Source organism: Crotalus tigris, unplaced genomic scaffold, assembly GCF_016545835.1.
Source record: "Crotalus tigris isolate CLP2741 ecotype Arizona unplaced genomic scaffold, ASM1654583v1 scf7180000024391.5723578, whole genome shotgun sequence".
NCBI lineage: Eukaryota > Metazoa > Chordata > Lepidosauria > Squamata > Viperidae > Crotalus > Crotalus tigris.
This window is the reverse complement of record NW_024100561.1, coordinates 521,772-545,990: the sequence shown is the minus strand read 5'-3', so window position 1 is coordinate 545,990 and position 24,219 is coordinate 521,772. Positions and strand designations below refer to the sequence as shown.

General features: G+C 36.0%; 1 protein-coding gene and 1 long non-coding RNA gene across 14 annotated transcripts in view; one reads left to right on the top strand and one right to left on the bottom strand.

Annotated features, from left to right (window-relative positions):
* Window positions 1-24,219, bottom strand: part of CTNND2 (catenin delta 2) — a 524,740-nt gene that overhangs the window by 55,843 nt on the left and 444,678 nt on the right. For all 13 annotated transcript variants that reach the window (XR_005555019.1, XM_039329341.1, XM_039329329.1 and 10 more), the window contains one exon: window positions 21,382-21,532. Coding sequence is in view for 12 of the 13 variants with exons in the window: in XM_039329341.1 (XP_039185275.1) it covers window positions 21,382-21,532 (151 nt within the window). In the remaining variant the exon portion in view is untranslated. The remainder of the gene's footprint in view (window positions 1-21,381; window positions 21,533-24,219) is intronic.
* LOC120301761 overlaps window positions 1-24,219 on the top strand; it is a 154,501-nt gene that overhangs the window by 117,296 nt on the left and 12,986 nt on the right. Inside the window, exons 3-4 of the long non-coding RNA XR_005555020.1 lie at window positions 3,821-3,952; window positions 4,997-5,105. This is a non-coding gene — a long non-coding RNA (uncharacterized LOC120301761). The remainder of the gene's footprint in view (window positions 1-3,820; window positions 3,953-4,996; window positions 5,106-24,219) is intronic.

Below are 24,219 nucleotides of genomic sequence, written 5' to 3'. Positions count from 1 at the left end.
TTGAATTTTCTATAGGATCAAAGAGCTTTTTATTATTAGAGGAATATCAGTTGAACAGAATTTATAAAAACAAATAGTACAAAGTTTCAGAGAGGTAGCGATGTTGTGTACATCACATATTTATATGTATGACAATCTCCCAATGATCATGTATGGCAAAGCAACTGCAAAACAGCAATAAAAAATAACCTATTTGTCAAAATAGCTGTATTTCCCTACCTCTGTAAATACAGAATCTTTAGTGAAAAACATTTCCACCCCGGTTTTCTATCCCAATGGGCACACAAACCTAACCCTGTAATAAAATTATAATCTGACATGAATGTTACTAAACACAGATGATCTATGGAAACCTAATTAACAATACACTGTTTCACAGATTTGTTGGTGAAATTACTTGTAAATAACACTACACGAGACAATGAATATATGCTGATAGCTATCAAACATCTGCATATATTCTTTGTCTCAAAAGAAATGATTCAGAAATCATTATATTGTGAAGCTTTCTGCTTAGAATTTGGCCGGTTAATCCATATTAACAAATTATAGTTGATTTATTAGTTAGCATTAGCTTCTAAATGTTGGTAGTGATATGCTCTGTCATAACAGTGCAAAAAGTATATAATTTAGCAATCTGTATATAGATATAATAGACATAGATATATGTATAGCCAGTGGTATAAAGTTATTTAATTCAAGATTTAAAAAGTCAAAAGCCAGCAAATATTTAGTGGATAAACTTATGTATGGAAAAGTGCACATACTAATTGATACACATACACATTGCTTCTTACATCTCCACTCCCATCCACGCCCAAATCCCCATAGCTCAAATTACTGTGTTTTTCTTTTTGTTTTGGAAGGTGTGAAAAAAAAAGATAAATCATGAGACCTGTCATCATCTCCTCCCATTAGAGAACGCTATTAGCAACAGTGACCCACAAATTCTGGGCAATTTCACTGAGGAAAACATTCTTTAATAGAGAAGTCTCCTTCCTGGATAACGCAGGTAGACATTTGTGTAAGCTTTACTCAATAAACTTATATAGCCATATCCGGCTGCAAATCTGCTAATATCAAAAAGAAATAAAATGAACTTTTTACTTTTGTCTAACATTATTTTTGATATAGTGGAATTACCGTACCAGTTTTTCAAGAAATCATTATATTTAGAGACAAGTCTTTTCCTGGCATAACTACAGTCATAAATCTTATATTGAACAAACTGGTACTTTGAAAACAGGTTCCTTGTACAAAATAACTGAGTAATTGGCTAGTATTATCCCTATAACTTACTGTACAGATGAACATTTAATTCAGTGGTTCTCAACCTGTGGGTCAGGACTCCATTTGGGGTCGAACGACCATTTCACGGGGGTCACCAAACAACACAGTTTGCCATTTTTCCCCTTTTCCTTAGCTGTGCTACTCCCTTTTATTCTATTGGCTTTTGAAAGCCAATAGAATAGACTCTCTTGAATAGAGTCTAATTCTATTGGCTTTCAAAAGTCAATAGGAATTGTCCAGGCTGTCTCTGCCCTGCTCAGCCCATCAAAAGTCCCATTCTGCAAACGGTGCTGCACCAGTTGAGTAGTCCTCAACTTACGACCGGTTGAGTAGTCCTTGACTTACGACCGGTTGGGGGTCGCGGCATTAAAAAGGTTGAGAACCACTGATTTAATTATCATTAAAATGACTTTTACTTGTCTCTTCAGACCAAAAAGATCCTTTATAGAAATTTTGAAAGGTCAATAAATTTCCTGGAAAGAAGAGGTACGGTAAATGCAGATTTGGTAGCTTTGAGGGTTTTGCAACAACCAAAAGTTGGAGTTGGAGTTGGCTTTTCAATAATGTGTGTGTGTGTGTGTGTGTGTGTGTGTGTGTGTGTGTGGTGTGTGATACACATAAGCACACCCACACCCACATATTTGGGGGAATATATGGTATGTGTGAACTCTACTGTCTTGACTATTGTAGGTTAAGAAGATAAAAAATATTGGAACAATATAATAAGGCAATGGCCACAGAATAGACCTTACATATTTTAAAAGGCAAAGAATCTCTAAGAATTTGGAAATCTCTCTACTTATATCAGCACAGTAATGATACAGTACTGCAGGTAAACTTGCCATTATATTAGTGGCACAATTCTGTCCTGTACACCCTTACTGTATTGTCTTTCAGGCTTATATTACCTTGTGTTCCGTGAATGCTTTCTTATTTTTGATAAGAATAAGATGTGTTTGAAATAGAGCTACCCTTTTACTTTTTAGTAATGAGCAAAAAATCTGAAAATAATTAATTTCATCTGAAATATCAATGTAACTGCCAATTGTTTTAATGTACTATAATTTTCAACTAGTTTCTTTCCCATTCTATTTTGGCTGATAAAGAGTTTAAAAAGGTGGATAGGGTTTTTAAATCTCATATTATAAGTATTTCTTTACTTCGGGTCTGGAGGAAATATCACAGAAGTGATTCTAAAATTTCATTATGGGCTATACCATGGCATGCGATTGAGGGGATAAAGAGAGGAGTTAAGATGGATAGTGTTTCTTATGCACAACTACTTAGATGGGATGGCAAAAATTGGCAGTTAAAATCTTTGGAAGATTTAGCACAAGAAAATATTACATACTCATGGTTTCAGTATAGACAAATAGTGGATAGATGGATGATAGATCGTAATGTGGGTTTGCTTAGAGAAGATGAGAACTTTTTTAAACAAGTAAAAGATCAAAGACGAACTCACATTAAGAGAATTTATGGGGTGTTAGTAGCATTAGATTCAGAAGCAGAATTAGTTAAAGAATGTATAATTAAATGGGCACAAAACTTTGGTGAACCAGTTCTACTAGATACTTGGGAAACTATTTGGGTGAGGAATGTCAAATTTACACAAGCCCAGAATTTAAGGGAGAATTTTTACAAAATGTTTTATAGATGGCACCTTGATCCACAAAAAATGTCTTGTATGTATTCTGATTTACAGCCTAAATGTTGGAGATGTGGATGTTTGGATGCTACTTATTATCATATCTGGTGGTCGTGTAAAAATATAAAAGCTTTTTGGATTAAGATATGGTGGAATATTCAAAGAATTTTTAGAAGGAGGGTAAAATTTACCCCACAATTGTTTTTGTTAGGTATTGTTACTGATTGTGATACTAAAGAGACTACATTGATGTTAAATTTAATCATAGCGGCAAGGTTGTTAGTAGGGCAATGTTGGAAGAAGGAATCTTTTCCTACTTTGCAAGAGTGGTTTTTTAAAGTTTCTTATTTGGCGGAAATGGCAAAGATTTCGGCTTTCTTGAAGGATCAATCGCAAGAGAAGTATTTTGTGGTGTGGAAAAAATGGATTGATTTTATACAATACAAGTTGGATATAAAAATATTATTTAGTTTTTTAATAACTCATATTTAAAATTTAAAATATTTTATAGATTTTATTTATTTATTTATTTTTCTATCTTTTTCTTTTTTCCTATTTTTTTTTTAAGTATTTTTTTGTACTTATGTTTTTTCTATACATATATTATTGCTAAGTATCTTATAATTTGTTTAATTAATGTATTTAGATTTATTCATGTTTTATATTTTTTTTTAAGATTTTTTGAAGAAATTTTAATTAAGCCTATATTCAGCTCTGGGAAGGTCGGGGGAGGGAATGGGAGGGTTGGGGAGGTTTGGGGAAGGGTTGTATTGTTTTGTAAAATTTTAAAAAACTTTCAATAAAAAAAAAGAGTCCACAGAAAACACAAAGCTCAGAAGGGTATTATTATCTCCCCTGACATTTAACTTTTTTTCTTTAAAGATACTGTCTATATTATGGTAACAAATTGAGGCTACGATTAAAGATCACAGCTTCACAATGGCTCTTTGCAGAGATGCATGAAAAGATATCTTGGCCCTCTGTACTCTGGTAGGAAACAGATGGAAAGAAAAGGTAAGAGAAAATGATTATGCTCGGTATCATAATCAGGGATCTTGAGTCAGTAAATACATTGTTGTCACTGAAAGTTGGGTATGAATCAGGACAGAGGATATTCCTGCTTTGCATCTGAAGCAAAATGCAGTAGCACAGTAGAACTGTGTAAGGAGCTCTTAAGCTAAATATGGAAGCCCAATAAGATGCTGAATGACAATTGAATGTTGCTGGGCTATAAAGGAGAGTTCTTCCAACTTCAGACTGCATACGGATGTTTCTGTACAGGAACCTCTTGGCTGTCCATGAGTGCCTGTCAGGTTTAACTCTACAGGTAGGAATGTAAAGGAATTCATAAACTCAAAAGAATTTCAGGAATTCTTTTAATTATTTATTAATTTAATTATTTAATAGCTGTTTAAAAAAGTATCAACTTACTCAACTATTTGCAGAACAAGCCGTACAAATAATGTTCAAAAGAGTGGAGATTCTCAGTCATCCAGGTCATAGTTGCCTCAATGGTGCTTTTTCCAAAGGCAACTGGACTGGGTTTTTTCCTTGAGGAAGAAGAAAACCTTTTGCTTCTCATCCAAGGAGCTTCAGCAGTTATGATAGTGGGAGGGGGGAGGGGGAATGGAAGGATAGGTACTGACAGTTGAGACTCTACTGACAGTTGAGACTCAACTGTTAAGTACCTATCCTTCCATCAAATATTGACAGTTGAGACAGTTGAGAAGTGAAACATTTTGTTCTTCTTCCAAGGAAAAAACATTCCAGTTATCTTTTGAAAAAACACCTTTGAGACAATGTTCAAAAGTGCTTGTATTCTGTTTTTCTTCCTGCCTTTACATCACAGATGTCTGGTATTTTCTTCTGGAAGGATTGGGCTGTCTACATCTGCCTTGTTTTCAAATGGCCACCTTTGCTATCATATTCATTTTCCCTGGCTAGGTGAGAACTGAATCAGTTTGGTGTAGTGATTAAGACATCAGGCTAGAAACTGGGAGACCATCACTATCCCAGTAGAAAAACCAGCTGAGCAATCTTGTCCTTCTGTCATCTTAGGAAAAAGACAATGGTAACCTTTTCTGAAAAACCTTATCAAGAAAACTAGAAGGACTTCTCCAGGTAATCTCCAACAATTGGACATGATTGAATGGAAGGGGGAAAAAAGGTGAGAACTTTCACACTATAGTTGACATTGATCCCTTTTGATTTCCAGCTCCATTTTTTCCCAACTAGTGTTGTGTGGGCTGAATGCTTCTGTGTACATCAAGGCATCCCTCTGTTTTGTACTCTTGACTCTTCAGGTGGACATCATCATGTTTCCATAGGCTAGATGAACAGGACTGTATTCAAGATTTGAGTCACAAGTGTCAGAAGAAGTGGGCCTGATGATACCTTCAAACTGTGGTTAGGATCAAGGTTCAATGGCTCTGTGACTCGCTGATTATTTTTTCTTAGTCCTCTTTAGCCAACATCATAATAGTTCTAATGATGTGGAGAAGATAACCAGTTTCTTAATGAAACCCTGGTTTTATGAATTGTGTATTAAAATAACTAGATTTGATATCATAGCCCTATCTCATGTATTTATTTTTATTCCTTTTGATACATGCTCCAACAGTTGATACTCTAATGTAGAAATATTGGTATTGTTATAGGAAAGATGTAAGCCTCCTACTATTAAGAAATATACCTTTGAAGACATACAATTCCTTACTTGCAGAAAAGGAAGGAATAGAACTCTAATGTATTTTAAATTCACTCTGATCAAAATGGTAACATACAATGGTACCTTGGTACTCAACTGCTTTGAAACTTATCAAATTTGATACTCAATACATTTTGATGTGAAAATTTTGTCTCGGTACTCATCATTTGTTTAGTACTCAACACACAAGCTAGAATCTGCCGGTGTCAGCTGCCTTGTGACTTACTACATTATTCCTTATGGGAAAATTTTATTTGGTACTCATCATTTTTGGTATCATTGTGCCTTCCAGAACCAATTAACAATTAGTACCAAGGTACCACTTTAAAAAAAATCTCTGTCCAGTTGTTTTTTAAGGAAGTAATATCTTTTGGGGAAGAAAAATGTATACACTATAGGTAAAGATATGGTACAGTGATAATTTCTTAATTAGCTTCAATGGAAATTCTATGTGCATAATTAATCTTCTTGATGGAAAGGCAATTGCGCACAGAAATGATGTCACAGTTTTAGTATCCTTTACTGCTTTGCATAGCTTAAAAGTAAGATCATTTAGGGTTTGATTCAGTCCATTATATAAGGCATGCAGGGAAATATCTCCACAGGATTCAATTAAATTGTATTTTCTTTATCTCATTAGTAATCTGAGGGCATCCTGAGGGCTGCTATTATTGCTGCTGTTGTTGTTGTTATTATTATTATTAGCTGCCCATCTTACCACAGGGTAACTCACCATAACTGAGGTTCAGTGGCATATGCAGCTCAAGGGTTTATAAAGATGCTAAAGATGATGGGAGATCTCTGCACATCTCAATAAACATTACTTTCCAAGAAGTTACAGATTACAAATTACAGTTTACAAAGTAAAATTTACCTTTAAATAAAAATTGATAGAAAAATTATTAAAGCAAGATTTTAAGTGGAACAGCAAGGAAATGACAAAGAAAAATTATTCATAATACATACAGTATTTGTTTCCTGATTTCAGGCTGCTTCTGATTCTTGGTACAGCCAATTCGCACAACATGTGCTTAGTTTAAGAAGGTTTTCATCAAAAGCCTTTTGCAAATTTAAGCATACATTAACTTGTGACATGTTGTAATTTATGCATAGTGGATGCATCTTTGAATGACTGTTTGAGCCTGATTCCAGTTCTAGTGTTCACTATTTCTTGAGAGAAGCCTAATGTATGGGTTAGAGATGCTGTAATAACTGGTTATTAGAAAATGGAACACATGAGCAGCAAAGTGTGGGAGAAGCATTGAGATACTCTACAATTCAGAAGAAGGGTAAAAGAAAAAGCCTGTAAGATAAAGGGATCTCCAGAACATTGGTTACAGCATTTCCTTATCCCCAAATTAGTATGCAATAATCCATTCTTGAATAGATAACAAAAATAAATGATTTAAGGATTTGGACTTTTTTTTCGTATATGCAGGACTAAAGAGTCTGAGCTTTTACATTTCTAAAAACAGAAAACTGAGAAGGAAAAGACAGAAAGTTTTAACAGTTAATGGCACACAAAGTTAGAAATACCACCCTCTGCAGCTAATTCCGAGCAAAGAAAAGCAAATCATGCCAGAGTAATTAACGTGAAATTCAGTATCCATTAGGTAAATTGATGCAGTAGTAGGGTTTGTATATGATCACAGTTTAACTATCTCTGCTAACTAAATAATCAATGCTTATGACCTGAGATTAATCCAGATTTTATAATAATACAGACAACAGGAATGCCTAATTATAATATGCAACACCTCCAAACTGAACTGGATTCTAATTCTTAATCTATTTTCCCTTTCCATTTGAGAAGTGAAATTTGTGGTGGTATTCTTTCTTTTTCTAATGATTCCTTCCCCTTGACTTTATAATAGGAGGATAGCTTATCAGACAAATCCATGGGGATGAAAGATGCTTGAACAAGTGAATAAAGAGAATTTAAATATACCTAAGAAAAAGGGCAATGGAGTGTCGGGCAACTTAGGTACCCTTCTGCCCCTGGTAGCAGCCAACCCTGGCCTAGAGCAGTCGCTTATGCACCCACTGACCTGTTTGCAAACTGCCCTGGGTTCACAACTTCCTTCTGGCTTCCTCATTCACTTTTATTTGTTGGAAGCCAGCAAGAAGCTGTGAGGAGGTGCTTGGTCAATGACTTGTGAGTCTCACTTAACAAAAGCAACACGTACTGCTGGGATTGCTGTTGCTAAGTAATGCAGTTATGTAACACAGCATTTTGCAAATTATCTCTTAGCAACAGAAATTCTGGTCTACTGCAACTACCACTATTACTATTGGTAAGCAAGAAATTTATATGGACCACTTATACCCCAACCCACTAGAGAACTAACTTGAGTATTATTCTTTGTGAAGATTCAATTAAATTCTAAACTATCCCTTTTCTGAGTCACATTATCAATTTGTATCAAAACACTGAATCAAATTGTTGTCTTTGAATTGATCTAATGATTCAATACCTCTTACACATATAGATTCTATCCTTGCAAACTAAATCAACTTCCTAATTAGGTAAATGCCACTCAGCTGTCTGAAAACATGAACTGAAATGGATTGAGCAAACTGAGCAATCATTTCAATTTCATTAGAACTGATCCTTACACTCCCAATGAACAACACCCAGCCAACATCATATAAGGATGCGTATGCATTTTAAGAAATAGCTCATAGTGCTTGGAACACTTTTTGAGACCCCTTTCTTTAGGTACAAGTAGCTATACTATACTTATGAGCTAAATGTAGGTATATGTGAGTAAATTGCATTTCAAGAATTTTTATTGTTCCCTTTCAGTGATTTTTGTGTGTGTTGGAAGCTGGATTTATATTCTAATGTGTGTTTTAAATAAGTGTTCTGGCTATGTTGAGACTCTAGAAAGAGTACAGAGAAGAGCAACAAAGATGATTAGGGGACTGGAGGCTAAAATAAGGAACAGTTGCTGGAACTGAGTATATCTAGTTTAATAAAGAGAAGGACGAGGGGGGACATGATAGCAGTGTTCCAATATCTCAGAGGCTGCCACAAAGAAGAGGGAGTCAAGCTATTCTCCAAAGCGCCTGAAGGCAGAACAAGAAGCAACGGATGGAAAGTAATCAAGGAGAGAAGCAACATAGACTAAGGAGAAACTTCCTGACAGTTAGAACAATTAACCAGTAGAACAACCTGCCTCCAGAAGTGGTGAATGCTCCAACACTGGAGGTTTTTAAGAGGAGACTGGACGGCCATTTGTCTGAAATGGTATAGGGTTTCCTGCCTGAGCAGGGGGTTGGACTAGATGACCTCCAAAGTCCCTTCTAAGTTTTATTATTATTATGGATCATCGCACAGTCAGCCAGATGTTCAGACTGGATTTGGCATTTTGTCTACCTATCGAGTCCTTACCCAGGACCTGGGATAGGCAGATGTGGATGCTTGATGGTATTACAGATATCGTCGCAGGATGGAAGCAGTTCCTAGTAAGGCCGCCTTTTGCTATTGACTAATAGCGAATTTGTCAATGCCAATGGTGTTCAAGTGGTGCTCCAGTTGTTTTGGGATTGCACCAAGGAGCCTATTACTATTGGTACTACCCTTGCTTGCTTTTGCCACAGTCTTTCTATTTCTATTTGTAGATCTTTGTATTTTGTTATCTTCTCCAGTTCTTTCTCTTCTATTCTGCTGTCTCCAGGCACTGCCACGTCCACTATCCAGACTTTTTTGTCTTTCTTATCGACAATTGTTAAGTCTGGGGTGTTATGTTGCAGGTGCTTGTCTGTTTGAATTCTGAAGTCCCAGAGCAGTTTAATTTTATCATTTTCTATGACTTTCTCTATTTTATGATCCCACCAGTTTTTGCTTACAGGCAAATGATATTTTTTGCAGATCTTCCAATGCACCATTGTTGGTACTTTGTCATGCCGCTGCTTGTAATCAGTCTGTGCAATCTTCTTGCAACAGCTTACCAGGTGGTCCACTGTTTCTTCAGCTTCTTTGCATAGGCGGCACTTACTGTCTGTTGCTGTCTTCTCAATTTTGACTTTATATGCATTTGTCCTTAAGGCTTGGTCTTGTGCAGCCAGAATTAGTCCCTCGGTCTCTTTCTTCAATTTTCCTGCTCTTAGCCATTGCCAGGTCTTGTTATTATCTGCTTTCCAAGCTATTTTTTTAATGTATTGGCCATGTAGTGCTTTGTCTTCCCATGCCTCTATTCTGTTCTTCATTTGGTCTTTCTTGTAGGCCAGTTTGGTCTCTCCAGTAGTCAGTAAGCCTTCCTGATATACTAATTTCAGTGCATCTTCATCATTGTTCTTCAGATATTCTTCCAAAGCCATTTTTTCTTCTTCAACCATCTGATGTACTTGTAGCATTCCACGCCCACCTATTTGCCTTGGTAGATAAAGTCTGTCAATGTCACTGCATGGATGAAGGGCGTGATTCATTGTCATTATTTTTCTGGTTTTCCTATCCATTGCTTTTAGTTCTGCTTCAGTCCAGTCCACTATTCCAGCTGTGTACCTAATGACTGGAATTGCCCAGGTGTTGATTGCCTTTATGGTATTTCCTCCATTGAGTTTGGACTTTAAGATCTTCTTTACTCTCTTGTTTGATAGCAAGTGTGGCACATTTGTCCAAGCCAAACTCCATTACAATATCTTGGCTATATATGCGGACAGTGTTGAGCAGCGATTCTATTTCAGATGATGTTTTTCCATACAGCTTCAGATCATCCATGTAAAGGAGATGGGATAGTCTGGCAGATGTTTTTGATGTTTGATAGCCATGTCCTGAGTTATTCAGTATTGCTGACAGAGGAAACAGTGCAATAACAATTATTATGGATCATCGCACAGTCAGCCAGATGTTCAGACTGGATTTGGCATTTTGTCTACCTATCGATTATCGATCATCGAACAGTCAGCCAGATGTTCAGACTGGATTTGGCATTTTGTCTACCTATCGAGTCCTTACCCAGGACCTGGGATAGGCAGATGTGGATGTTTGATGGTATTACAGATATCGTCGCAGGATGGAAGCAGTTCGTAATAAGGCCGCCTTTTGCTATTATTATTATTATTATTATTATTATTATTATTATTATTATTATTATTATTATTATACCATGTGTTTACAGTTAAAACAACTTGAGCTCACAGAAAAGGAAGCTACAATATTTTCATTAAAATAAACAATAAGAAATTAATATAGAAAGGATAGCCTATTATCTTTCATGAAGATCAATTAACTTTTTCAAAGTGCGAAGAAGAATAAAAACATTAAGAAAAATTGAGGTGTGGGCTTCCGGTGTGATCAAGCAGCTACGATGGCTGCTTTTCACAAAGCAGCCCGTTCCTGGGTTGTGTAAAAGCCGCGGGACTTTGACAATCAGCTGTCCTGCAGCTTGAATCTTTTCCCTGGGAGAAAGGGAAGAGAAGAGCCGCTCAGGTAGAGGTAAGAGCTCCCCTGGATCCCCATAATTTCAGGGATCGGAGGGTAGAGCTCCCTCGGAGCCTGAGCCAACTCCGCACTCCAGGACGTCTTTGTCCCGAAGTTCTGGGATGAAGCAAGGCGCCGCTCCCACATCTGCTTTTTGGGGAGGCTTGTGAGTATTCAAATGCAGACAGAGCAGACCAGGAGAAAGTGGATTAAGATTGATTGTGACTTTAACTCCTGCAAGCATTTTCTCCCCCCCTTTTTTTCTTTGTTTACTTTCCCTTTTGAAGAAAGGGAAAGTGAAAGGCAAAATGGCGACTGTCTTTCTTGTTTGACTTTGCAACAAAGTTAAAAGTTCATGTTTTAAATATAGAGGCAAGAATTTTGTTCCTCTTTCTCTTTTTATTTTTTATTATTATTTAAAGAACTGTTGCTCCTTTGAACTTAACAGAATGGCTTCAAAACGTTTGGTCTCTGTCCCTAAAGCTTCTATTTCCTCCCCAATGACTCAACCTGTTTCTCAGTCTAAACCAAAATCACCCCCACCCTCTCCTCCTCCTGCAATCTCTCTCAAAGACTTACAAGAGGCTTTAAAAATGACTGCTTTGGATATTAAAGAGGAGGTAAAAGATCTTATAATTGCAGAGAGGGCTATTACAGAAGAATTATTGGAGAAAAAGAACAAGCAGGTCAGAGAAGACATATTATTTGCGTTTTCTGGTCTTGCCCTGCATATTGAAAGGATTGACGATAAGATGGAAGAGATTACTGAAAATGCAGCAAAACTGGAATTTAGAATGGAGGAAGTGGAGAATAAGATAGAAGTTACACAGGATGAACAAACTATTTCACAATATAGAGAAATGGAGTTCGCATTGCATATCCGAGGATTGAAAGAAAATTCCCAGGAAGATTTGAAGATGCTTATTGTTAGAGATATCGCTTTTAATCTTGGATGGATACCAGAAGAAGTTGGGAATGAGATAGAAAAAATCTTCAGAGTCAACTCACGGGTTGCCAGACAGAGAAATTTATCAAGAGATGTGGTTATTTACTTTTCCAGAAGATCTACTCGTAATGAAATTATACAGGTTTTTTATAAAAAGAGGTTTCAAATTGCAGCTCAAGATGTGATAATTTTAAAAGAAATACCTCCAAAAATTTTAAGAGGTAGAAAAGATTTTACTTTTCTGTCTGATGAGTTAAAACGTTGTCAAATCCAGTTCAGATGGGAGATTCCAAGAGGAATCGTAATGAATTATGATGGAATACGTTACAGATTAACTACAGTTTTAAAGGCAAGAAATTTCTATCACTCTATTCTAAAGGCAAGACCGTCTTCACCTCCACAAACAAGGATAATTGAAGAGCCCGTTATGGCAGGAGCTTCCTCATTGATGGTCATGGAACAAGCGGTGTTGCCTGTACAGAATCTTGAGATAAAAGATCAAAGGATGACACGAGCTGCCCATAAACGCAAAGAAAAAGAGCAGCAGCAGAAGAGTGGCAATAAAGTAGAAGGAATGGTTACTACAGAGCCTGTGGGAGGGGCAAGACCTAAAAGATCTTCGACAGTTGATTTTCAGGCTATGCTTCAAAGGCTTCAGGCGGTGTAGATGGCCAAGTTCCTGACCTGGAATGTTAATGGCTTAAATTCACCTCAGAAACAGAGAAAGGTCTTCTATTATTTGAAACAACATAATAATGACTTGATATGTTTGCAAGAGACTCATTTAACTTCAAAGGACTCAAAATATTTGACAAATTCTCGTTTGGGATCACATTTTATAGCTCCAGCTCCAGGGAAAAAAGGGGGTGTTGTAATTTATGTGAAGAAAAAAATTATCGGCTAAATTAATTGAGGTTGATCTTGAAGGAAGATATGTCTTTATGGAACTACTGTTACAAGGCAAGAAAGTTCTTATTGTTGGATTATATGCCCCTAATCAACAACAGAAGCAATTCTATAAGCTTTTGCATAGGAAGATATCCCAGTTGGATTATAAATCTCTAATTTTGATGGGTGACTGGAATGGAGTTTTGGATATAACTATAGATAAAAAGAGCTCTTCAAAAAATTTTACTCAAACTAAATTACCCAAAACTTTTTTTGATTTGAAAGAAGAGTTGGAACTTATTGACATTTGGCGAGAAAGGAACACAAGTGATAGAGATTTTACCGTCTATTCGGATAGACACCAGTCATTTTCAAGGATTGACTTCTTTTTGATTACTAGTGATTTTCTTTCTAGGGTGAGAAAGGTAAAAATCTTTCCCAGGACCCTTTCAGACCATAGTCCTGTGTGGATGGAGCTATACTTGGAAGACGGGAACAGAAGGCCTTGGAGACTGAATGAGAATTTGTTTATCCGGGGGAGAGTTTGTACAAAAATGTAAAGAGTATTTAAAGGAGTTTTTTGCTTTAAATATGAATAAGGGTACATCGATGCCCATGGTCTGGGACGCCAGTAAGGCATATATGAGGGGAATTTTAATTCATTTAAATAAAGTTTCTAGGGATAAAAGGATACAAAGACGTAGAGAAATAGAAGATAAGATTAAAATAAAAGAAGAAGCACTTGCTCTTAATCCAACTGATAATAACTTAAAGGTTTCTATAAAGATTCTTAGGGAACAATTTAACAGGTTAATGGCAGATCAGGTGGCTACCAATTTGCGTTATATGAGACATAATACCTTTTGTAATGTGAATAAGCCTGGGAGGTGGTTAGCTTATCAGTTACGAAAGAAACAGAAAGCTAGGATTATAGAGAAAGTAAAATGTAAAGGTACTGAAGTTTTTCAGCAAAATTTGATTAAAAAGAGTTTTTTAGATTTTTACACAAAACTATACTCAAGTGATAATATAAAGGGAATGGATATAGATAAATATTTACAATCAGTACATTTTCCTAAAGTTTCAGAGGAACAGCAAAATGGGATGAATTGTTTAATTACTGTGGAGGAAATTGGCTTAGCTCTCAAGCAGTTAAAGGTGGGAAAGTCTCCAGGAACAGATGGATTGACATCGACGTATTATAAAAATTTATATGAAGAAATGTTGGAGCCATTAAAGGAGCTTTTTAATAGTATCTTGCTGGGAGCACAAGTTCCTCCTTCTTGGAAAAGAGCGTTTATATCATTGATTCCGAAGGAGGATCAAGATCTTACAGAGCCTAAGAATTATAGGCCGATATCATTATTAAATGTAGATTACAAGATTTTTACAAAAATTTTGGCAAATAGATTAATGCAGGTTATGAAGGATTTGATTCACAGTGATCAATCAGGATTCATAACAGGGCGATACATGAAATATAATGTTAGACAAATTATTAACTTAATTGAGTATTTGGATAAGAACAATCAGATTCCTGTGGCTTTTATATTTTTGGATGCTGAAAAAGCCTTTGATCAATTAGATTGGCAATTCTTATTCTCACTGGTAGAGAAAATGAATTTTGGGGATAATTTTTACATGCACTTAAAGCTATATATCAGCAACAATCTGCTCAAGTTGTTGTTAATGGGGGATTGACTGAGACTTTTAGTATTGAAAAAGGGACAAGACAAGGATGTCCATTATCTCCATTGTTATTTGTTTTGACATTGGAGATTTTGTTGATCCAGATTCGAGAATCAAAGGTAATCAAGGATATAAAGATAAGAAAAAATGAGTATAAATTACGGGCTTTTGCGGATGATTTGGTTTTGATTTTGGAACAACCGATTAGAGCGGTTGATTGTTTATTAGAACCTATAACACAGTATGGAAAAGTTTCTGGTTTTAAAGTCAATAACCATAAGACTAAGATATTATCTAAGAATATGTTAGCCAATGACAAGGAAAGTTTGGTTAAAGCCACAGGTTTTCAGATGGTGAAAAAGGTTAAATATCTGGGAGTATATTTAACTGCCTCAAATGGAAAATTGTATAAAAATAATTATGAATCACTATGGGCAAAAGTGCAAAAGGATTTAAATGACTGGAAAAAACTGCAATTGTCATTGTTGGGGAGAATTTCAGCTGTAAAAATGAATGTTCTACCAAAGTTTCTTTTCTTGTTTCAGATGATACCTATTTTAAAAAAAGATGTAAATTTGGAGGAATGGCAGAAGGGTATCAATAAATTCATTTGGGCTGGGAAAAAACCAAGGGTTAAGTTTAAGATTTTGCAAGATGCCCGAGAAAGAGGAGGACTTAAAGCATCTAACTTGAAATTATACTATGATGCAGCCGCCTTAACTTGGATAAGTGATTGGCTTAATTTAACAAATAAGGATATTCTTGTTCTTGAAGGATGGGATTTAATGTATGGTTGGCATGCATATTTAATTTTTAATAAGAAAGTGGACCGGGCTTTCAAATCACATATTTTGAGGAGTGCCTTACTTCGAGTTTGGAAAAAGTATTATTATAGGTTAAACTATAAAATACCTATCTGGGGGATTCCTAGACGTGCAATTGAGGGGATTTCTAAGGGGATGAATTTTGATAAAATTTTGTATAAAAAATTATTAACTTGGTCAGGTTCAGATTGGCATTTAAAATCTCTAGATGTATTAAGGCAAGAAAATATTCTACAGTCCTGGTTTCAATATTTACAAATAGTGGACAGGTGGACTGTAGATAAAAAAGAAGGAATAACACTAGAAGATGGAAATCTGGTTATTCAGATTAAAGATCAAAGTCAGGCCCATATAAAAAGAATTTACAATGCTTTAATAGAATTAGACTCTGAAACAGAATTGGTTAAAGACTGTATGATTAAATGGGCTCAGAATATTCAGGATCCGATCCCACTGGACTTATGGGAGACAATTTGGATTAGAAATGTTAGATTTACACAAGCTCAAAATTTGAGGGAAAATTTTTATAAAATGTTTTACAGATGGCATTTAGATCCTAAAAAATTATCTTGTATGTATCCAAATTTACAACCCAAATGTTGGAGATGTGGTAATATGGATGCGACATATTTTCATGTTTGGTGGAATTGTAAAAAGGTAAAGGCTTTTTGGATTATGATTTGGTGGAACATTCAAAAGATTTTTAAAAGGAAGATAAAGTTCACCCCTCAATTATTCTTATTGGGTATCTTTGTGGATTTAAATGACAAAGAAACTACTTTAATGTTGAATTTATTAACTGCAGCAAGGTTATTAGTAGGCTCCTATTGGAAGAAGGACTCGTTGCCTACTTTAGAAGAATGGATATTTAAAGTTTCTAACTTTGCAGAAATGGCAAAAATTTCTGTTTATTTGAAGGATCATACACAAGAAAGATATATTATTGTATGGAGAAGATGGATAGATTATATTCAGAAAAAATATGGAACTATAAAGTTTCATTTATTTTATGAGTAAATTTTATAGTAACTGTTGTAGATATTTGTTTATATGACTTAATTTAAGGGGAGTTAAAGGTTAAGTATGATGTTTTTTCTTCTCTTTTTTTCTTTCTTTTTTCTTTCTTTCTTTTTTTATTATTGTTAACTTTCTTAATAATAACCCTGTACTCTGCTCTGGGAAGCGAGGGGGGGAAGGTTGAGGGTGGGTGGGTGGGTGAGTGGGTGGGTGGGTGAATGGGTGGGTAATGATAATATAGTCATGGTAAACGCTTGGGCATTTCCCCTATGCTGCGTTCATGTGTGTGAGAGGGATGAGAGGGGAGGAAGGAGTAGGGAGGATGGTTACAGGAGAAGGGGAGGGGAAGAGAGTAGGAGGGGAGGAGAGAAAGAGGAGGGACATGGGGAAGGATTAGAGAGGGTGGACGCAGCCTGGGGGGAATGGGCAGGCGGTACCAATGGTTAGGAATTTAATTGTATTTTGTATGAATAAATGGAAAATAAAAACTTTTTAATAAAAAAGAAAAAAGAAAAATTGAGGTGTATGAATGGAAGAAAATCTAGCTTTTCAAGTCATACTGAAAGTTATTTGACTAATTTGAGTTTTATGGGAATGGAGATTTTTTTAAATAGAAAGCTGTAGTTTTTATTGTACTTTACATTCCTCCCCCTTTGTACAAATTTATGCCATGAACAAGTGATGTCACATATTTTTCCTTTTTCTAGTACATTATTTTCATTCATGTGCAAAGACAAGAAAAAAAATGCAGTCATACAAATGACATCATCTCCTCTATTGTGAATTCAAATTAAAATAGAAGCTTAAAAAAACAAATTTTACTTCTATGTTCTTTATACAAACTACAGCAACTGTTATATTTATTTTACTTTTGGTCTTCAAGTCACTGTTGACTCCTGATGACTGCCTAGAATAGTCCCTGCAATTGGCGAGGTTTTTCAGAAGTGATTTGCCATTGCTTTCTTCCTAAGACTGATAGAGGCTGACTGAACTAAATCCACTTAGCTGGTTTCATGCATAAGGCAGGATTAGAACTCACAGTCCCCGGTTTCTAGACTGGTGCCATAACTACTATACTGAATTGCCTCTTAATTTACCTTTACACATAATTTGAGATAACCAACATATGCGCTTAACAAAATTCTAAATAAAGCTAGATAGATAAAGTAATAATCAATTAGCTGGGAAATAATATAACTTTGCTTATAATATCAAATATGTTTGAAAGTGTTGGGTTTGCAGATAATGTTTTCACAGGATAATTTACTTGAATATGTCTACTTCTTAATTTCTGAAGTAGGTCTGATGTTGATCTCTACAAATTATAGAGTACAACTAACCAGAGATCAAGGGAAAAATAATATTTGTGAGACCTGCTGGGGGTTAAAAATGCTTGTGATTAGAAAATGGAAACAGGTAACAGAAAATACCCGTTTTTAGTTGAGATTATTGGAATATCACCCTGAAATCTACACTGCCATGTAACTTTTTAGGACAAAACTAGTAAATCAAGTTCCCTATTAATGGTAGAAACCAGCACAACGCACACTTGAGCTAGAATATTTTTTCTTTGTTTTCACATTGCCCAATTAAATTAATGCAGCTAAGAAAACTGAATACACTTTTGGAATCTGGATTTCTGTATATTATGTCCATAAAGTTTCCAACTTAATTTTGGATTGTATCTTTTCTGGAGGGAAACAAGGTAAGTCATTATCTGACATAGATGAAGACTATATTCATCCTAAATGTCTATGGAGATTCTCATTCATCCAGTCATGGTTGTCCCAAAGGTGCTTTTTCAAAAGACAACTGGACTTTGTTTTTCCTTGAAGACATTTTGCTTCTTCAGTTCAGTTCAAGTTCGACCTGAAGATGCTTCTTGGATGAGAAGCGAAACGTCTTCAAGGAAAAACAAAGACAGACCAGTTGCCTTTTGAAAAAGCACCTTTGGGATATATTGATCGTAGTTTAAACTTTAACAGTGAGGCATTACATATTTTATCATTGAGAAAATTCTTTGCACTGAGCCATTTTATGAGAAACTTGACAGAGAATAAATTAACATACTGATTTAGAATGTACCATGGAATATCATATAAATAGTCTTTATTACAATATTAATATTACCATGTATATAACCATATATCATGTAACTTTGTATTAGCATAATGTTCCCTTTTAGTAAAAATATTCCTACCGTCATCAAATTTATGTAGTTTGTATAAAAAAAAATAGTATGAATTGATTATAGAAAAAAAAAGCAGCTCCTGACATAATACAAGCCTTGACTTTCAAGTTATAAACCTTTGATGAAGACTGTCTACTGCTAGGAGTATTTAGAAGACAATTATTTTCTACATATTCCTAAAATAATTTAAGTTGGTTCTGACTAACTCAAATAAGTACAACTTTCTAAAACTGCACTAGATAGCAGATTTACAAATTTTGTAGTCATATTTTTCGTTTAAAAAAGGTAAAGTGTTTCCCAATAATTACAGTGGCTGTAGCATCTGAAGTCAAACACGGAAGGAATGCTTTTGATCCTCTGCACCCTGCCACAGAAACAGCAATCTGGGCCATGATTTCACATTTTTTTTTAAACAAAGCTTCAGTTGCTATGTTGCTTGGTCCAAGCCCCATTTTAACAGGGCCTCCAGATCATATCTCTTAGATTTGGGGGCATAAAGTGGTTTCCAGCTGCATAATTGTGAAGATTTTTTTCCTCCTAAAAATCTGGGAGAAAGCTTAAATCTCTCTGCGTAAGGAGGATGTCTACAATATATGAACACATCAGCTAGAAAATATTAGACTGGAGATGAATTCACAGTGGTTGATCTGCACAGGGCCTTTGCTTGAGGGAGTCTTTATTGTTAAGATACTTGATGTTCCAGAACCCTAATAAAATATGGTTTATAAGTGTATTTCAAAGTTCCCATCTTTAACTTGCAGACAGTGCAAACAGCATCTTAACAATTGCCTAAATAACCTCCTCAGAAATAAAAAGCCTTCTGTGAGCTCCCTTAGTCATTCTTTAATTATTTTCTTTTCTAAAATTGTTGTAAATAGTGACTGAAGATGATAAATCGAAAACTTTGGAACAGGATGATTAGGCAGATGGACATTAATTCAAGATGTGATATAATAGGAATGTTTTTTTAAAGAAGAAGAGTACAGGTAGTCCTCGACTTATGACTGCAATTGAACCCAAAATTTCTGTTGCTAAGCAAGATGGTTGTTAAGTGAATTTTGCCTCATTTTGCGACCTTTCTCACCACAGTTTAGGTCAGCGGTTCTCAACCTATGGGTCGCGACCCCATTTGGGGTCGAACGACCATTTTACGGGGGTCGCCAAACAACACGACCCGCCATTTTTCCCCCTCAGGGGGTGGCGCCGCGCATGGGGGCGGTGCCGCGCATGCCGGCGCATCCGTGTGTCGCCGTATAAAAAGGTTGAGAACCGCTGGTTTAGGTGAATCACTGCATTTGTTAAGTTAGTAACACAGTTGTTAAGTGCATCTGGCTTCCACATTAACTTTGTTATCAACAGGTTGCAAAAAGGTGATAACACAACCCAGGGACACTGCAACTGTTATAAATATGAATCGGTGTCTGAATTTTAATCACATGACCATGGAGATGCTGCAATGATTGTTAAGTGTGAAAAATGGTCATAAATTCACTTTTTTCAGTGCCTTTTTCAGCGGGAGCTGCATTGGATACCAATTTGCTTCCGGATGCAATTCAAGGTGCTGGTTGTCCCCTTTAAAGCCCTTCATGGCGTGGGACCAGGTTATCTCTTGCGGTTTACATCCACCTGACCCACTAGAGGAGGGAGGTAAGGAATATTGTGGGTCCCGTCCCCTAAGGAGATACATCTGGTGGGATCCAGAAGAAGGGCCGTCTCGTGGTGGCTCCCTCCCTTTGGAACATCATCCCTCTGAGAATTAGTCTGATTCCCACAAGTCCTTGAAGATATGGTTCTCTCAGCGGGTCTGGAGAACCCAGAGCGGGATGGAGCCCATTAAATGATTGGTATGAATGTGTGTTTTATTTTTTATTATTTTTATCTCTTTTATATTGTGCTTTTATCTCCTATAAACTGCTTTGAGTCATCAATGAGCAATTAGGTGGCAATATAAATTTAAAAAATTACTATTGATCAGATGTATTTTTACATGAATTGAAAAATGTCTTAGGCAGAAATGTGCACATCAATGGCTTTCTATACAGTAGCTTTAAAAGCAAGTAAGTCAGCCTTGATTCCTGGTGACTGGGTGGACAATCCCTGCAGTTTTCTAGGCAGGATTTTCAGGAATAATATGTCACTTCTTCCTAGGGCTGAGATACTGTCCCAAAGCCACCCAGCTGACACTGTGTCCAGGACAAGACTAGTACTCATGATCTCTCGCCACCATCCTGGATTTGCAATTCTTCTGGATAAAATGAAAAAGTTGGTATTAACCAGAGGAATACAAAATTACAATACACTAGCACACTGAGTTTGCTTCCAGCTGAGCAGAATGACATTCCTTGGACATTCCTATTATCAGAAGAGGGAAAACTCTTCATTATAAGAGGTTGCAAGAATATTCCTGCTGGTGGGATCCTTCCACTTCTATTTAAACTTTTCATGTGTTTGTATCTTTTCTATCCTTTTCAGCTTTCACCTACAGCACTTGAACAAAACTCAAAAACACATGTAGTTTTGCACACAATGAGTAGTGTCAGAAAGGATTCTGCCTCTCCCAAAAGATAAAAACACAACATACATATAGACCTTTTCAAGATTAACCAAGAATAGAGAATCCCATTCTGGAAATATCTTAACACTTTACAGTGCTAAATATGTTTAATTTCTCACCTAACCGTAAGCAGGAATGGCATATTTGTATAACATTGTTGCAAAGTTGGTGTGAAGCCAATAATTATCATGCTAGCACCTACCTATTAGTTCTTTATTTCGGACATCTAAGGCCATATTCCGTAAAGCTGTTGCAACCGCACATACCACCCGATCATTGTCTATTCGAAGAAGTTCTACTAGTATAGGCAGGCCTTTTTCTTTCCGTACTGCAGCACGTATATATACCGACCACTGCAGGAAAAAAAGTATGAATACGACAAAGCAAATAAGTTTTATCGACTGAATAAGGAGGCTATAGCAAAAGTTATTTAGAGATGGAAAATAGTAATAAAAGTCATCATTTTATAGATGCTAATAACTGCCAATCTCATTTTGAATTACTGACAGATACAGTTGTAGGTATCCTCATATTGCAGAAGACTGAGTAGCTTTGTCTGATAGTATAGCTTGGAACTGAACCAGATATGTGTTTAGCCACTTGACTCCACAGGTTTGCATAAGGATATAAGGTGGGAAATATTGTATCGGAAAGTAGGTAATTGCAAAAAGTATGTGTGAACTATGCCATTTTCTCCAGATAACATTGATGTTTGGATGGATCAGAAACAAATATATATATTGCTTTCTTGAACTCCATCTACTCAAAACCTTTCTCAGATACTCCAATCCACTGCTTTATCATGAGCACATTCTGAAAGGCAGTCAGATGATGTTAGGTGAACATTTTAATGTATCTGTGTCTGTACATAAACACCCACAACAAACACACAAACTCTGCAACAATACAGCATACAGTCCAAGCTCCCCAAACTTAGACAGCTAATTCTAATGCTGCTCCTATACGCCTCTTCTTCCGTTTATGCTCATTCTAATGTTCTATATAATAAATCACTTTTGAAAGAGAAGGCTGCTGCACAATTAAGGTGGGATGTAAGACAGGAGCCGAAACTATCTTAGGCATATACAAGTTATTATTTGGATCTAGTCAAAGAGTATCAAATAATAATCCTATTTATAATGTTTGTGAAAACTCCATATAGAAGATCCCATAATTGTCACTATGAATCAAACTATAATCTTACCTATGCTTTCAAGTTATGAACCTTCTCATATTTTATTAATGATGCCAGAATTCTTGGGGTACTGTCAGTAAAGATATGTTTGCAAGCAATTATCCTCTGCTGTCTTTCTGGCAAAAGAATTCAGTATGAGATGCGGCTACTTCATTCTTCTTCCAGAATTGAGAAATAAATTCATTCTTGAATATGTTCACTTTTGTTATTAAGCAACAGTCCTGCAAATATGCTCCATAAGTCAATAAGCCCCAATAAGCCTACTAGATAATTTTTTTAAAAATGACAAAGACAAATAATTTTTTGAGGGATCGCAGTGTATTTTGAAATTGGAATATATGTAATCATACAGTTAGTCCATAAATCAGACTGACATTAGCATTCAAATAATTGCTCAGCATGAAAGGAGAAAAAATTCCTCTGAGAACAGCCCATTCTAATTCAAAGTGAGGTTTTACAGTAAACAAAATTTTCTTTGCCATAGCATTTATTTGCTATGCCAATTAAAGGAGGAAATTTCTGTAATCTACTACTATGGTTTGGCTTCTCATTGTTATTATGAAAAATAACTTCCCTGACTTTATTCTTCCATTAGATTAAACTAAATCAATTTAAGAGGCCAACATAGAAAATAAAAGGTATAAGTTTGGTGCTTTTGTTTAAATAACAGAGTTTCAGATAGAAGTAATTCTGAGTGGAGGAGATCATAAGTCTGCATTGATTGCCACCACCATTCTGGGAAGAAATTTCCCTCCTTCAGCTTTGCCCAGATTTGAGTAGCCTGGATGGTATGTAGACAGGCAAACAAACTTGCAACCAAACAGCCAATGCACATATCCCACCTGTCTGAGCAGACAGGTGGGAGGTCTCATATTAAGAGTAAACCAAGCCTCAAAATAGGGGAGGAAAAAATTTGCCCAGATTAGCCTTCCTCAACTTTATTGTTGCTGGCAAAAATTCTTTGTATTGAGACTGAAGGAAAAAAAAAAGAAATTTGGCATATGTGAAAAAAGCAGATTACCTAGGAGAGGAGCCGAGAGTAAAAAAAAAATCTGGAGGAGAAAAGATTTCTGGATGAAGAGGACAAAATAGGGACTAGAAGTACCCACATGGTTTTGGTGATCTAGTTTCCAGAAAAAGCAGAAAGCTAAGCAACTCTTGTACAAGAGAGAAGTGTTCTAAGAGTGAAGCTAATTTCTGTGACTGGAATTGAGGAAAACCATTGAATCAGGCCAAGAAAATCTTCAGGGAGAGAAAATAAGGCCTGCTTGAACATGGATGAGGCAAGGTATTTAGTAGCTAGAGTACTGAGTGCCCATGGTAAAAGTAGTATTTCTGGGCATTAGGTGAGATAAGCACTGAACTGCAACCCAGAAATTTCTAGGGAATCAACAGCTAAAATGAAAAGCTCCTAAAATTTGGATTGAAAGCTGACATCTAGGGGAATAATTTTCAAATTCCTGACAGGTATTAAGCTTTGGGATTTAGAGTGAGAAATCTGAATTCCATTCTGTATTTTTTATAAATTGGAAACTGAAGAAGCTGCAGACTCTCATACTCATCCAATGTGCATTATTAAATGTTTGCTCATTGATAAGGTTGATCTGGAGGCCCTTTGTATTACCTCCATGGTCACACTTCCCAGGAAGAGGAAAAGGAAAATCAAGAGGCGAGCTGAGAATCTGTTCAATTAGCACCCGTTGTCCTCTGGCATGTTGCATCTGACAACAGGACCTTCTGAGTCAGGTTGGGAATTGGCTGTCCCAAGTATGAAGTGCTCCTTGGAGAGTTGAGAATTACATGAAACATCTTACCTGTGACATTTTACAAACATTACAAGCAGAA